General features: G+C 36.9%; 1 protein-coding gene across 4 annotated transcripts in view; it reads right to left on the bottom strand.

Annotated features, from left to right (window-relative positions):
• LOC123514993 overlaps positions 1-15000 on the bottom strand; it is a 60151-nt gene that overhangs the window by 20381 nt on the left and 24770 nt on the right. For 3 of the 4 annotated variants that reach the window (XM_045273301.1, XM_045273302.1, XM_045273304.1), the window contains exons 2-5: positions 5511-5776; positions 4455-4505; positions 3347-3472; positions 2415-2609 (exon numbers count right to left, since the gene is read on the bottom strand). In XM_045273301.1, the coding sequence (XP_045129236.1) occupies positions 2415-2609; positions 3347-3472; positions 4455-4505; positions 5511-5776 (638 nt within the window). The remainder of the gene's footprint in view (positions 1-2414; positions 2610-3346; positions 3473-4454; positions 4506-5510; positions 5777-15000) is intronic. The other variant, XM_045273303.1, reaches the window with a different exon arrangement.

Here is a 15000-nt window from a genome sequence, read left to right on the forward strand (position 1 = left end):
CACACACACACACACACACACACACACACACACACACACACACACACACACACACACACACACACACACACACACACACACACACACACACACACACACACGCACACACACACACAAAGTTAGCCAAAACGGGGCGATTAGGAAATTAGCTTATTTTTACTCTAGAAATTGTAAGGATATATTTGTCTCATACGTAAAGATTAACACACACACACACACACACACACACACACCGCCACTCATTCCGCTGCGCCTTTCTGGGTTTCATCTAATTATGGGAAAAAAGCAAAAAGACAAAATGGGAGTCCCAGTGAACAGTCTGCTTCACAGCGGGGCGATGATAGCCTTTAATAGAGCGTCAGCTGGCTCATTAGTGATGCAAGGCGTGAGGGAGGCCGTCAGGGAGCAACACCGCTGCTTTTAATGCCTTCAGTGCCTCGGCGTCAGTTTTATTTCTTTCATTTCCTTCATGTCATTTGAGGATTGTGTGAAGATTGCGATATTTTATTTATTTATTTTTTTTTTTGTTATGGAGTTTAAAGTGATGATAATGTCTAGTTATTTATCCACTTTAGTGGTATCTTTATTAATTCTATTTGACTGGAGACTATATAATGGTCGGAAATTATCAGTGGTAGTGATTACTTAGTTATTTCATGGAGGAGAGCATTGCATGATTTGTTTGTTTATATTATATTCTGGTAAAAGTTTAGGAATGATAGACATTGCATGTGGCTAAATGAATATAATTGAAGTCATTGAATTTATTTGCTTTTTTTCCTATTGATTATAATTATTAGTGACTTGAGGAATACAGTTCACGGGGTTGGTTTGAATTTTTTTTTTTTATCTATTTTTCTCCTACTTATGGTGAGTTTGACTGTAAATTATTCCTAATATACAATGTTCTGCTTCTTGTATGTCGCGTAATTAAGTTCAGCAATGCACTTGACTGGCAAGTTAGATTTTTTACCTTTAATAAACGAGTAAATTTATAGTGATTATATGTGGCATAGGAAATATTAGCCCATTCATCTGATTTTTCGCTTTTTATTTCCTGCTTATCACAAGTGATTAAATGGATGTAATGTTTTAAAGGAGTTTCTGCAACCAAATCGACTAGCGTTTTCAATTTCTTTATAATCAACTTTTTGACAGTGGCATACTGAGCAGGGTTTTTTTTTTTTTTTTTTTTTTTTTTTTGTGTGTGCCTTAGTCAGAGTCTTTGCATGAAAAGATCCTCTCGTTTTAATGAAGCAAATTCGCTTATGTCACGAAGCGAAGTGCTGTTTAGCGTTTTGTTCGGGCAACAGGAGGGAGTCATAACTGCACTCCCATGGCATAAGGAACGTAAATATCAATGAAAATAAACTGGAGCATGGAAGGATTTTAGGGGATTTTCCTCACATCCTTCCTTGTCTCTTTCTTAAGCCACTGGGTTATTTTATTATTTGATGTATGTATATTTTTCTTGTTATTTTTATAGCAATGATTTTTTTTTTTTTTATTTAATTAAGAACATGAAAGATAAGAACACTACAAAGAGCCAGTTACTCTACACAAGTCAGCTCTTGCGCACTTAAAGCTAAACATTTCCCCTCATCACCCATAAATTTATCTAACTTCTTAAAACAACTTGGTGTGCGTTCTCTTACCACCTTCATGTTAAGTATTCCCACACAATTACAATTATATGAGGACCTGCTTTATAATCTTAATACATTGTACAGATTCATATGATCCTGCTGTGGCTGCGTCATTAAATCAGTCAGTCTGTCAATCTCCCTGGTTATTTTAGTGCACCTTCAACTCATACAGCATGTAGGCACTCACCTTGGCGCCTCATCACCTCCTACTTCAACATATATCCACCTGTTTTTCGTATTCCCGCGAGACACGAATTCATTATATTAAGTGACCTTCCTTACTGTTTACTTCGTGACTACTAATGCAATCGCACCTTTACAGTATTCTGCCACTGGTAAACTGATACTCTGTCTGTTTCCCTTTTTCTTTTCTTTTTCTTTTTTTTTTTCTCTTTTTTTTCTTTTACTTACTATGACTAGAATTGTTGAAAGGAAACAAACGTATCAAGAACATCTCCGAAACTAAACACTTTCTCTCTCTCTCTCTCTCTCTCTCTCTCTCTCTCTCTCTCTCTCTCTCTCTCTCTCTCTCTCTCTCTCTCTCTCTCTCTCTCTCTCTCTCTCTCTCTCTCTCTCTCTCTCTCTCTCTCTCTCTCTCTCTCTCTCTCTCTCTCTCTCTCTCTCTCTCTCTCTCTCTCTCGTGCCCTTAGCCTGACTCATCACCTTATAGCAGAAAGTAAAACAAAAGAATGAAATGAGTAAATAAAACCATAAAGATAAAATCAAATACAGCAAAACGAGACCCTTCTAAATCGTGGCCTGGCTCACCGTGACCTTAATCGTGCAGGCAAGTGTTTGGTTCACCAGTTCCTCGAGTGGCGAAGTCAAGTAGAAGTGGACGAGGTGATGTTCTCCCGCCACTCCTCCGTACTGTCTTTTTCCCGCTACCAGGGGACACACGCCCTCCACGTCCACCTCCACCAGGTTGTTGGGCGTCGTGGCGTCCTTGTCCGTTACCGTCACCTGCAGGATGGTCGTGTTCGTAGAGGCATTCAATGGATAGCAACGTTTGTGTGTCGTGAAGGTTTGACGACAGTGACAGGAGGAGATAATTAATGAAGGAGGTAGATGCTAGGGGGATAGTGATAACTGAAAGGAGGAGGACAAAATGGAGAATGAGAAGGGGGAAGAGGAGAGGACATTATACCTTCATCATTCCCATCCCTAATTTGGACGTATGGCCTCTGCAGCGCCGCGATAAAGGGTCTCACTGGATCACACACCGCCTTTCTCTAACCCGCTGACGTCCACTACCTCACGCCACACACACACACACACACACACACACACACACACACACACACACACACACACACACACACACACACACACACAGGTAGTAAGTAAGTAAATGTATTAGTAAAATATAAAGTAAATAAACAAAACACTCAAATATAGTAAAATAATCATAATATTCAAGCATGTAGGATAATTCTCTGAAAACACACACACACACACACACACACACACACACAGGTAGTAAATATAGTAAAATAATCAAAACACTCAAATATAGTAAAATAATCATAATATTCAAGCATGTAGGATAATTCACACACACACACACACACACACACACACACACACACACACACACACACACACACACACACACACACACACACACACACACACACACACACACACACACACACACCCACTATCTCATATAAGCTCTTCTCACTCGTTCTCGCCCTCACCGTGAGTCCCTGCAGAGGCGTGGCGATCGGGAAGTCCTTAGGGATGTGTAGGAACCAGCTAGACGCCTCCACCACGGGCGTCTGTGTGTTGTCGTCCTGGAGATGATGTGACAGCACCACAGAACACTGAAGGAGACACACACATTAGTACAGACCTAGTGCGAAATATACTGCCTGATTTAATGCATCTTTTTTTACTTTTATTATATTCATGTTATCTTTATTTGTGGATTTATTTTTTCTATTTATTGATGATAATTCATCTATTTCATTTTTTCCGTATCATTTATTCTGTTTTATTCATCTATATCTATTTATTTTTCGCATTTATTTAATAATTCATTCATTTATTGGTTAGTTTTACTTCACTTTTATTTATTTCGCATTTTCTGTTTTCTTTTTCTTAACTACGATGAAATTTCCTTCCTATTGCCGTCATATTTGTTGAGCTTCCAGTGTCCGTGTCGAGTGTCACGTGTTGTCCAGTGTCCGACATTCACATGTTGAGATGCTAACGGCACTTTCAGGAGAGTACACCAACAATGCCTTACGTTTAAAGATATCAGTTAATCAGAACCTGAATGGAACTAAGAAAACACGCGAAGGGTTTATTATTCTGGATATCAAATGTAGAGATAAGAATACGCAGAAAGGTGTAGTGACATAGGCACTCCTGAGTTATTATTATTATTATTATCATTATTATTATTATTATTATTATTATTATTATTATTATTATTATTGTTGTTATTGTTGTTATTATCATTATTGTTGTTCATATATAATTGGAACTTCAATTACTACCACTACTAGTAGTCAATATTTTCATTTCTTTTTCTATATCTGTTATTCGTCGTTAACACTTTCTCCGACAAATTTGTCTCAAATAAAAGAAATGATAAGATAAAAGAAATGTCATATGCTCCACTGTTACGAAAAATGTCAAGTAATAGCGTGAACGTTTACTAGAGAAAAGGTGTGGGCTGGTTTGTGTTAAGAGTAAAGTTTCCCACTACCCAGTGACCAGATCTTTGAATGCCAGCTAAATGGCAAACACCTCACTTGTGTGTAATATAAAGTTTACAATTAACAAAACAACAACACTCACCACGTCACCGTCACTGAAAGCCGGGAACACCACTGATGCTGAAATTATTGTCTGGAAAAAAAAAAAAAAAAAAAAATATATATATATATATATATATATATATATATATATATATATATATATATATCAGGATTTAAAAAGTAAATTCTTAGGTAATTTTGCTGCTGCTACTACTGACACTAATACTAATACTAATACTAATACTGGTAATAATAATAATAATAATAAAGATAATAATAATAATAATAATAATAATAATAATAATAATAATAATAATAATAATAATAGTAGTAGTAGTAGTAGTAGTAATAGAAGTAGTAGAAATAGTAGTAGTAGTAGTAGTAGTAGTAGTAGTAGTAGTAGTAGTAGTAGTAGTAGTATGATAATAATAATAACAATAATAATAATGATAATAATAATAATAATTGTAATAATAATACCACTATCACTAATATTGTACCACAGTTGGCATTATCAATTGTAGTAAAACTATTGATTGTAGTGATAGTAGTAGTAGTAGTAGTAGTAGTAGTAGTAGTAGTAGTAGTAGTAGTAGTAGTAGTAGTAGTGGTGCAGTAGTGGTAGTAGTAGTGGTAGTGGTAGTAGTAGTAGTAACAGTAGTAATGGTGGTAGTAGTAGCAGTAGTAGTAGTAGTAGTAGTAGTAGTAGTAGAAGTAGTAGTAGAAGTGGAAGTAGTAGGATGAGTAGTGGTAGTAGTAGTAGTAGTAATAGTAGTAGTAGTAGTGGTAGTAGTAGTAGTAGTAGTAGTAGTAGAAGTAGTAGTAGTAGTAGTAGTAGTAGTAGTAGTAGTAGTAGTAGTAGTAGTAAGAACTTGAGTAAGACGCGGGAGAGAACCTGGAAGTCACGACAGGGGAGAAGGAGGAGGAGGAGGAGGAGGAGGAGGAGGAGGAGGAGGAGGAGGAGGAGGAGGAGGAGGAGGAGGAGAAGGAGGAGGAGGAGCAGCAGTATCAGAAGCAATAATTGCAACTTGATGCATACCAAACTCTTTCAATTCTTTCATCACCGCGCGCTCACGGACCGACCAGTGTACCCCACCTTGAGGAGCGGGGAGTCAGGCAGCCCGACCAGCGATTCCTTCAGGGACACACGCCACTCCCTCGCTGATGAGTTGTCCACATGGAAGTAGTTAGCAAAGTCTCCTTGGCTGGGAATGGACGGTGACACATCTTCGTCCCACGTCACACTGTATAGCAGGTGACCCACGACTTCTGTCTCCTTCACCGCCACCATGACGGAGAAGGAATCTCCGGCGCCTCTCACCACCAGTCCTCTCGCCACGCTGATGTGGTTCAGACACTCACCTGAAGGAACACAATTTTTTCAGGTTGAAGTAATTCGCTTGATCTCTCTCTGTAATCTAGTTAATGTCTAGCCTGGTGACGCCCCGGTGCAGGCAGTCCACCCAAGGCGCCTCGTGGGATGGGGTGCTCTGATTAATAGTATCGGGTGCTGATTAACAGTATTGGCGCCTCACCGTTCCACCCAAGTCTGCTAAGGGGGTGATCAATTTTCTTTCCCTGCTGACAAAACAAGAAGATATGAGGTAAGAGATAAATGGGATTATAAAAATTATGTTTCAGCTGCCTGTAGTTTTTCAGACACGAAATATAAATGGTAATAAAGAAGAAATAGGCAAAGCAAAAGCACTGAATAAGAGCTCAAAGATGATGTTTAAGCTGTGACTGCTCTTTTAGCTAAATAATGGAAACATTGATGAGAAAGGTCTTACGAAATATAATAGCAAAATAAAATACTTAAAATTTAGTGTTTCACCTCCATTTACATTTCGTTGACTTCTTTATTTTGCCTTTTTTTTTTTGGGGGGGGTGGGGGTGATGCTGAGGGAGGGACGGGGGCACGAACTAGTAAGAGCAATGAATGTATGCTTACAACTCGCACTAAACCCGCGGCGAAATGGCAAGTGTTAGGTAGCCACGCTGACAAAGGCATCCTCTGCCGCGGCCAAAACCTTGCTTGGGAGTCGGCCGCCGCGAGGACACCGCCATTATGTTGGGTGTGGATCGGCACGCGCGGCGCCTTCGTGAATGGCTGGTGCACACACACACACACACACACACACACACACACACACACACACACACACACACACAAGCCGTTCATTAAGGATGGATACTCGTTACTGAAATAATCATTCATTCTTGAAAAATGTATTCACATTTTTTATTTTATTTATTTTTTTTTTCATCTGCTGTACCGATGCAGCACTAGCTGGAATACCGTCGTTATGGGAAAAATATACATAGAAAAATTTACGATCCATCCAGTATGAATTGTAATTATCATTAAGAGAAAAAATCTGCGTAGATCACTGAAAACTCGCTCCTGAAGAACATCAGGTGCGTTTCATTACTTTTATAAACAAGAGACATATTTTTTATATCAAATCCCGTGTGCTGTTTTTCTTAATTAATGCATTTATTTATTTGTCTATTCATTGCACTTATGTTGGTAACTGATAACAATATGTTAGAAAAAAAATTCCCGCCAGCTAAGGTAGTCGCTAAAATAAAACGGCTGAATCAGGGCTGAGCGGAATAAGGTGCATTATATCTGGCCTGATGGACATTGGCCTGTGGACTCTGCAGGTTGTGTGCCGCGTCGTACCCGATTTCGTCAGTGTTTTCTTTTTAATGTGAGTGCTAAGAATTCCTGCACCGGTCTGCTCCCTTGCTCAGCTTTCACAGTGGCAAAAGTATTTGTGGTAGCGCCTTATGCCAGCCAGGAGCGGCGACAAGGCCTGCACAGTGGCAACGTTATTCCCGCCGGCTTGTTTCTCTTATGCACAACCCTGAAATTTATCATCTTCATTTATTTTCATGTGGCTGAATAATTACTGAAACTATGTGTAGGTTTTTTTTCATTTTGTTATAGAAAAAGAGAGAAAAAGCAAATCTATAAATATTCAGAAAAATAAAGTTCCGAGCATAATGTAATTCCTTCGGTGTGTGTACGACCGCCTTGAATTGGAGGAATTATATAGAAATGTTAGTAATGACTGGGAAATAATCAGAATCGGATCATAAAAAAAAACACTGCCACAAACATTTTAAATACTTTTTCCTGTCCACTTACACTATTTCTCATTTTATTGTGTGTTCAGTAAATCTTCCGCTGATTTGCATTAGATATACTACTAGCAACATTGCCGCCAACAATCTTCATGTGGTGTTGGTGGTTGGTGTCACTATAAAAATAGTTTCACCATCATCACCACCACCATCATCACCACCACTGACTTTCATTGGTGATGTAGTAGAGTTAAAAAGAATTAGTGACATGATCATTATGTCTGCTGGTATACTGAAGTTACTCTCGTCAAGTGGGCAGTCATTATTCGTGCGTGTTATAGTTATCAGCAGTCGATGCAGGCTGTGGTCAATAATAAGATGTTTGATATTTAATATTAAGCATTAAACGTTAAAAAAAAAAATAATAATAATAAAATTCTACAGGAGCGATCTGATCTTTCACGAATGTACGGCTGGCAGTGTATGGCAGCAATGTGTCATTAAAATTGCAGATCCATTGGAATGACTTATGTGGCCGATCAAAGACTTTAAAACAGGGATAAGAAGCACAAATTGATAAGTAACAAATTTTCACTCTTTCATCCTATACATCGATACACTCCGAACACTTCCTGGTTCTGTATTCTGTTTTTCCATCTTTCTTTTACTTGGTTTGTTCCATAAAAAGACTGTCAACGTTACTTATATATCTTTTTCTTTTAATGTTATGGCCTATAGCGTAGGTGTGTTTGAACAGTATGAGAAGCGTTGCCCACCTTCCACCCATTAGCGGCGCAGGCAATTTGATTTATAGGGGGTACCCATATTAGTGCCCATATCACCTACCCAAGCGAATTTTTGGTGTAAGGCATTTAACACCTCTACCTAGAACCTATCTTATTTATCTATCTATTCTATTTTATTTATTTTTTTATTTTACTCTTATATTATTGTCGTTATTATTATTATTATTATTATTATTATTATTATTATTATTGTTGTTATTATTTTTTTTTTTGTTGGGAAGTGGAGATAGAATATACTGGCTGTGGATGACATTATTCCTCTGAAGAAACTGTCAGCGAAACTAGTCAGGAAGTAAAGTACTCATCCATAGCCCGTGTATCCCTCTCCCGCTTTCCCACAAATTGTCACCATGTACCATTATTATTATTATTTTATTATTATTATTATTATTATTATTATTATTATTATTATTATTATTATTATTATTATTATCATCATCATTATTACTAATATCATTATTATTATTACTATTATTATTTTTATTATTATTATTACTATTATTGTTGTTATTATTATCATTATTGTTGTTATTATTATTATTATTATTATTATTATTATTATTATTATTATTATTATTATTATTATTATTATTATTATTATTATTATTATTATTATTATTATTATTATTATTATTATTATTATTATTATTATTATTATTATTATTATTATTATTATTATTATTATTATTATTATTATTATTGTTGTTGTTGTTGTTATTATTGTTGTTATCTAGTTATTAATTTTTATTCATTCATTTATTTTCTTTGTTTAAGGGAGCGAAAAAGCAGCTCTATGAAATTTTAAGGCGTGAAGCGATACAGGTATAATCTGAAGGAGTTTTGGGCGAGAAAGGAATAAAGAAGAGAAAAGTTAGGTCGCTGGAAACAAAAGGTTAAGCAGGTTGATCATAACTCTGTCCTTTTTTAAATTGAGCAAAGAGTGGAATGTACGCCTCCCCATCACTCTCGCTATGTGATGAGCTCAAACAGACACAACAGACCGAATCATTTCACGAAACATTGAAATAACACTAAGATCCCCAACTCTGTAGAGGCACGCTGCCCGACGCACCTCCACTCGGTGACTCCAAAAAGCTGCACTTGAGCCACCGGAAAAGGAATAAAAATGAGTTATGATCAGAGAATAAGGGCATTCAAAAGGGAAGAAAAGTCCAGCACAGAGGCTTCCAATCTGGCAACCGTGGCCCCTGGGCAGTCATTGGATGTTTTCTGCAGACCATGCAAGAATATGAAATAAGCAGTTGAAATAAATTGCATTTTTTTTACTACAATATTAAAAGCTCTTTAGCGTTAGCTTTTATTTTTTGTACGTAGTTCATAACATTGCAGTGATTATTACATTAATTACCAAAACCTTAAGAAATTACGTACAGTTTCGGCTACGGAGACTACTGAACAAATGCTTTAGTCGGGAGAACACAAAGTAGAAAAAAAAAAAGGGAACCACTGGTCAAGAAAAACAAGGTAAACGGCATTATGAGAGTCCAGAAGACTGTCTGAAATGGAATATTTTGAATACAAGTATGATATTGCGTCACCTGCTTTAGATGAATGAAAATAACAAGGATGAAGTGTGGCACGGCAGGCTCGTTGTGGATGAATATGATAGAACTATGCAAGATGAACATAAAAATATAAAATCCTATATTTTAACAAATAAAAAAAGATAATCTAGAAGCAACCCATTTTCAAATCAGTCAAGTAAATATTGAAGATAGAAATAAGTGAGTGTAAGAGAGTTCCATGCTTATAGAGAGTGATACTGTATTTTCAGTGCCAGGCAAATGATGAACGATTGTAAAACTAAAGAAGTGTACTAAATGGACAAGATACTTAGATCTAACTTTATATATGACCACATGAAATTTGTATCGAAACTAGGAGGGGAAAAAATATTGTACTTGACTAATATATCTCTGTGTGTCATTTAGGAGTAAAGTGACGCTTAGACGGACAGAGCTTATCGCCTCTAGAATGTAGGTTGTATAGCAATCGTCGAATATATGAGGAAAAATACAATGAAAGCAGAGACGTTATCATGATACCTCTTTGTGTTATAAGATCTTATGTAAGGTCTGACATGGAAATATTTATCGTTCCTCTTAAGTTAAAGACTTCATTATTTTATTATTGTTAATGATGATGTATATTTTCATTAGTGTTTTTTTTTCATTCTTTTTTAAGTTTAGAATGTTTTTTAACCCCTTCGGTACCATGACGCATTTCCATATTCATTGTGCTTACTCCATGGTGATTTTATACAGCTTCAGAAACTCATGTAGGGGATTAGAATAGTAAGAACTGTGGCCATTAATCTTCTGACCTCCATAGATCCTTCCTAACGTCAATAAAATGGTTTAATCGTACACAAATATGAAGGTAAAAATGTGTCCCAGAATTGAAGGGGTTAATGTCATGTCGTAATGTTGTGTAAATATACCGTAGAGATAATGTTCGATTACAAGATGCTGTCTGGAGAAGTGTTTTGTGTTAATAAGAATAATAAAAGTAACGGCCAGAGAGAAAGTGCAGGTCAACACATAAGCCTATAGTGTCCTTTCAATCTTATACAGTTTAGTAGTATTGGAATCGTAGCATCATGGGTTTTGTTGCATGTGAGTGTTCTTATTTGGTCTCTGCTGCACACAACTTTCTTGCGCACTCTGCCTCTCTTGCCGCACACTAAGATCTGCAGCGGCTTTCGGTGACCATGAAGGCAGAAATAGACGTATGAGTGCGAGGTTTGGGCCCTTCTTATTCTGAAACACTTCTGCGCTCCACCTTCACTATTTCTAAAGGGTTCTGGTTGAAGTGATACGGTTTTTTAAGGATGTTTCTGTAATTCTAGTGATAGGTTAACAAGTTTTCTTCATTGTCAACAGGAAAAATACTCTTTAAAACTCGGCTACTCGTCTATGTGGTCTTTGAAAATGGTCGCGGTGAGAGAAGGAAACGTTTCTGAATATGACATTTGGTCTGACGCGTTCGTGAGGTCGTCATTACAACTCAAGATTCTCACAAAACCAGTTCAGCATATTCTTTATATATATATATATATATATATATATATATATATATATATATATATATATATATATATATATATATATATATATATATATATATATATATATATATATATATATATATATATATATATATATATTATACCTTTACCGCTGTAACATTTTTTTTTAGATTTTTCTTTCTTCTCCTTTTTGTAGTTTATTTTATTTTTACAAAAGTCACCTCTTCATAAATTTAGTTCTCATGGATTTTTTTACTAGATTCACCTGTTGGCCAGGGGAATGTGTAGGAGGGAGGAGCACACCGCACTTTTCTAGACTAACATTTAGCCAAGAATAACCGACGTGTTACTTATTGAGCTTTGATTTAAAAGATTATTATATTTCTAAACAACGAACAAACATGGAGAGATTTAGGAACATTACGTTTGGGGAGACATATCTGCTTTCAATTATAAAACAGTAATAAAATAAATATTACTGGAATAAACTAATAAAGAAGAATAAGCATAAATCACGTGTGCCTTAATGTTACAGATAAATGTCACGTGATTCCCTTAATTAGCTGAGAAGTGCACCTTGACTCGTGGGTACTAGAGTAACATTTCAGAGTGCCTACCATGGAAAGACTCAGATATAAACATGTCAGAGATTTTACTTTTTCGTACGTGTAAAGGAGACTTACCAAACACACACACACACACACACACACACACACACACACACACACACACACACACACACACACACACACACACACACACACACACACACACACACACACACACACACACAGAATCATGCAAAATAAATCAACACATGCTATTTTCATTATAATATAGAGACTTTCCGTGGAGGTTTGGAAGTCTGCCGCACATCTGCACCTCAAACCCGCCACACATCTCCGTGGATAGAAAAATGAGAAGTGTTGCATGGAGTCGGCGTGACCAAGAATGAGAATGTCTTGCCGAAACTAATCTCAGTAAGACCAAAGTTGTCGAGTCAGTGCTTCTAAATTCGCTATTCTCCTCCTCCATCTCCTCTTCCTCCTCCTCCTCCTCCTCCTCCTCCTTCTCTTCTTCCTTTTCCTCCTCCCTCCTCCTCCTCCTCCTTTTCCTCATTCTCCTCTTCCTCTTCCTCCTCCTCCTCTTCCTTCTCTTCTTCATTTTCCTTCTCCAAGGTAATCAAAACCAAGAACTTTAAAACAGTATGAAATAATGAAAGTTGTGATTATGAAAGTTGCAAAATTTTATCCTCACATGAGCCACAAGCGGCGCCGTGCCAAGCTACACTCACCGCTGCTCAGGTAGACAATTGAGAGAGAATCGTGTCCCTCAGCCCCAGACACTGACCTCACTGATGCCTTGTGTATTAAACAGCATGACTTCGTTGTTTAAATAGAGATGCGTAGCTAGATCTGTCCTCAGGTAAGATCCTTTGCATTACTTAAGACTTTCTTGATAATTAATTGATGCATCTCATTAAAGCAGTGATTCTTGACCTGCTTAAAGGTGTGGCCCCTCCATTAAGTCAACTATGCAACCCGCTACGTCGCCCCCCTTCATTCTTGAGGTGTGTGTGTGTGTGTGTGTGTGTGTGTGTGTGTGTGTGTGTGTGTGTGTGTGTGTGTGTGTGCGTGCGTGTGTATAGGAGTAGCTAGGTGTATTTGTGTGTTCATGCTTCTTTTACTTACATGTGAAACGTATAATCTTATGATACACTTCTGCTGCACACGCAAATAAATAAACACCTTAATTTATTGAAAGCAACAAATATGTGTACAGCATCACAAACCACTGATGAAAAAGTAATTGCAAACTCTTACATGTGATTCGAATGATGTTTCAGTGGTACCGATGATTTTTCTAGATATACATTTAAGACGCATGGAGGATCAACATTTCCCAGATGAAAAGTATTACTGGCCTTAATACACGATGCAGTCTTTTACTGACTTGCACGATAAGTTTGTGTTGAGTGACCTTTAATGACAGAAAATTTTCGACTTGACAGGAAATCTACGTGTTTTGTTCTAGAAACCTTGTACTTGGATATTCGAGACTCCTGCAGGTGGTAACCAATGTGTATTTCATCAAATTCACCATATGAATGAGCAATATTCAAGTGATCGATATTGTATCTCATTTGATGATATATCCGATTATATAGGAATGAATATAACATATTCATGTACGATTACGTCATGAAATATATATGCAACATATTTGTTTGTGTATTTAGAACTTGACAGCTGACTACTTGTTTCATCTGACTTGTCTTATAGATACAAAGAAATGTCTTTTACGTGCTGCCAGTATGTGCGTCTATATTAGTTTACAATAAATAAATGAATCGTTTAATTAATAAATTAATACGTAAGTAACTGAATGAATGAATAAATAGATAAATAGGTAGTATTTCGAAACCCATCAGACATTATGGCGCAGATTGGTAGCAGATTTTTAAGCTTAGTAATTACTGCCGTTTTGGGCTAAATTATCGCATAATTTTTTTTTTCTCTTCTTTTCTTTTGTTTTCATGCCACTGCTAATTTGATAAAAATATTACAATAGGAAACATCAAGTATCAATCCCGCTTTATTAAAATTCTCGCTCGATTATTGTCTTGATGTTGTGTTATTTTAGTGTAGCTAATTGGCGAATGAGAATTTAAGCAGCTCGTGTTCATTGAGATGGACTCGAGACACCCAAGATGCCTGAACGACGCAAAGGTTTCTAGTGCTTTTAACATTGGTATTTTTCCATCATTCAGCAGTGCACATAACAGTGAAATAGTACCACTGAAGATCCTTTTCAGCTTCTCTGTTGGTGTTGGTGTTTGTCTTTCAATTTAGAAAGTAGTGGTAAAGAGAGAATATCAGTGACAATCTGTTAAAAAGATGAACCTCAAAACAGAGGACTAAACCTCACGTGAACTTATACACAGGGGCTGGTGGTACAGTGGCAGCATCACTGGTCTTTGTATCACCAGTGTGAGTTGATCAGTGGTGGTAGTGATGGAGTGTGTCAAAGGAAGATGCTGATGATCCACATCAAAGCAAGACTCACTGAAGCAACTCGAGGTCAATCAGTGTTTCGCTCATTTATGAGCGAAACACTGATTTCATTAATTTCTATCACTTAATCAAATGTAACCTCAAAAGTTACGTGTGCAGCTCAAGAGAAAAAATTTACTCTAATAAAAATTATTTTAACGTTGTTATCACATGAGTTGAGGGATACATTAGAGCGCCAGCGGCTGCATGAAACTTAGGCACGCGTTGCTCGAGATTTTATTTTTTCTTTTCTTACGTTGTGGCCTATAGCGCCTGTAGGCATACTTGAAGAGTATATGTGGGAAGCGCTGTTAAGCTTCCTCCCATTAGTGGCACAATTTTATTTATAGTGGTACCCATATTAGGGCCCATATCACCACCCAAGGCATCTTTGGTGTAACCACCTAGAACCAGGGTATCATGGTGACATGTAGGTAACTTTAAACCACTCGACAAATGGCTTAGTTTCACTGAAATGGTGATTATATGAACTTGCAAATAAAAAATAATGCAAAGTCTTTGTTAATGTAAGAGGGACACTGGCTAAGGCTACAGAAGCTTAGAAAAAGACCCTCTGAAGTTGTAGAT

This window comes from Portunus trituberculatus, chromosome 38 (assembly GCF_017591435.1).
Source record: "Portunus trituberculatus isolate SZX2019 chromosome 38, ASM1759143v1, whole genome shotgun sequence".
Taxonomy (NCBI): domain Eukaryota; kingdom Metazoa; phylum Arthropoda; class Malacostraca; order Decapoda; family Portunidae; genus Portunus; species Portunus trituberculatus.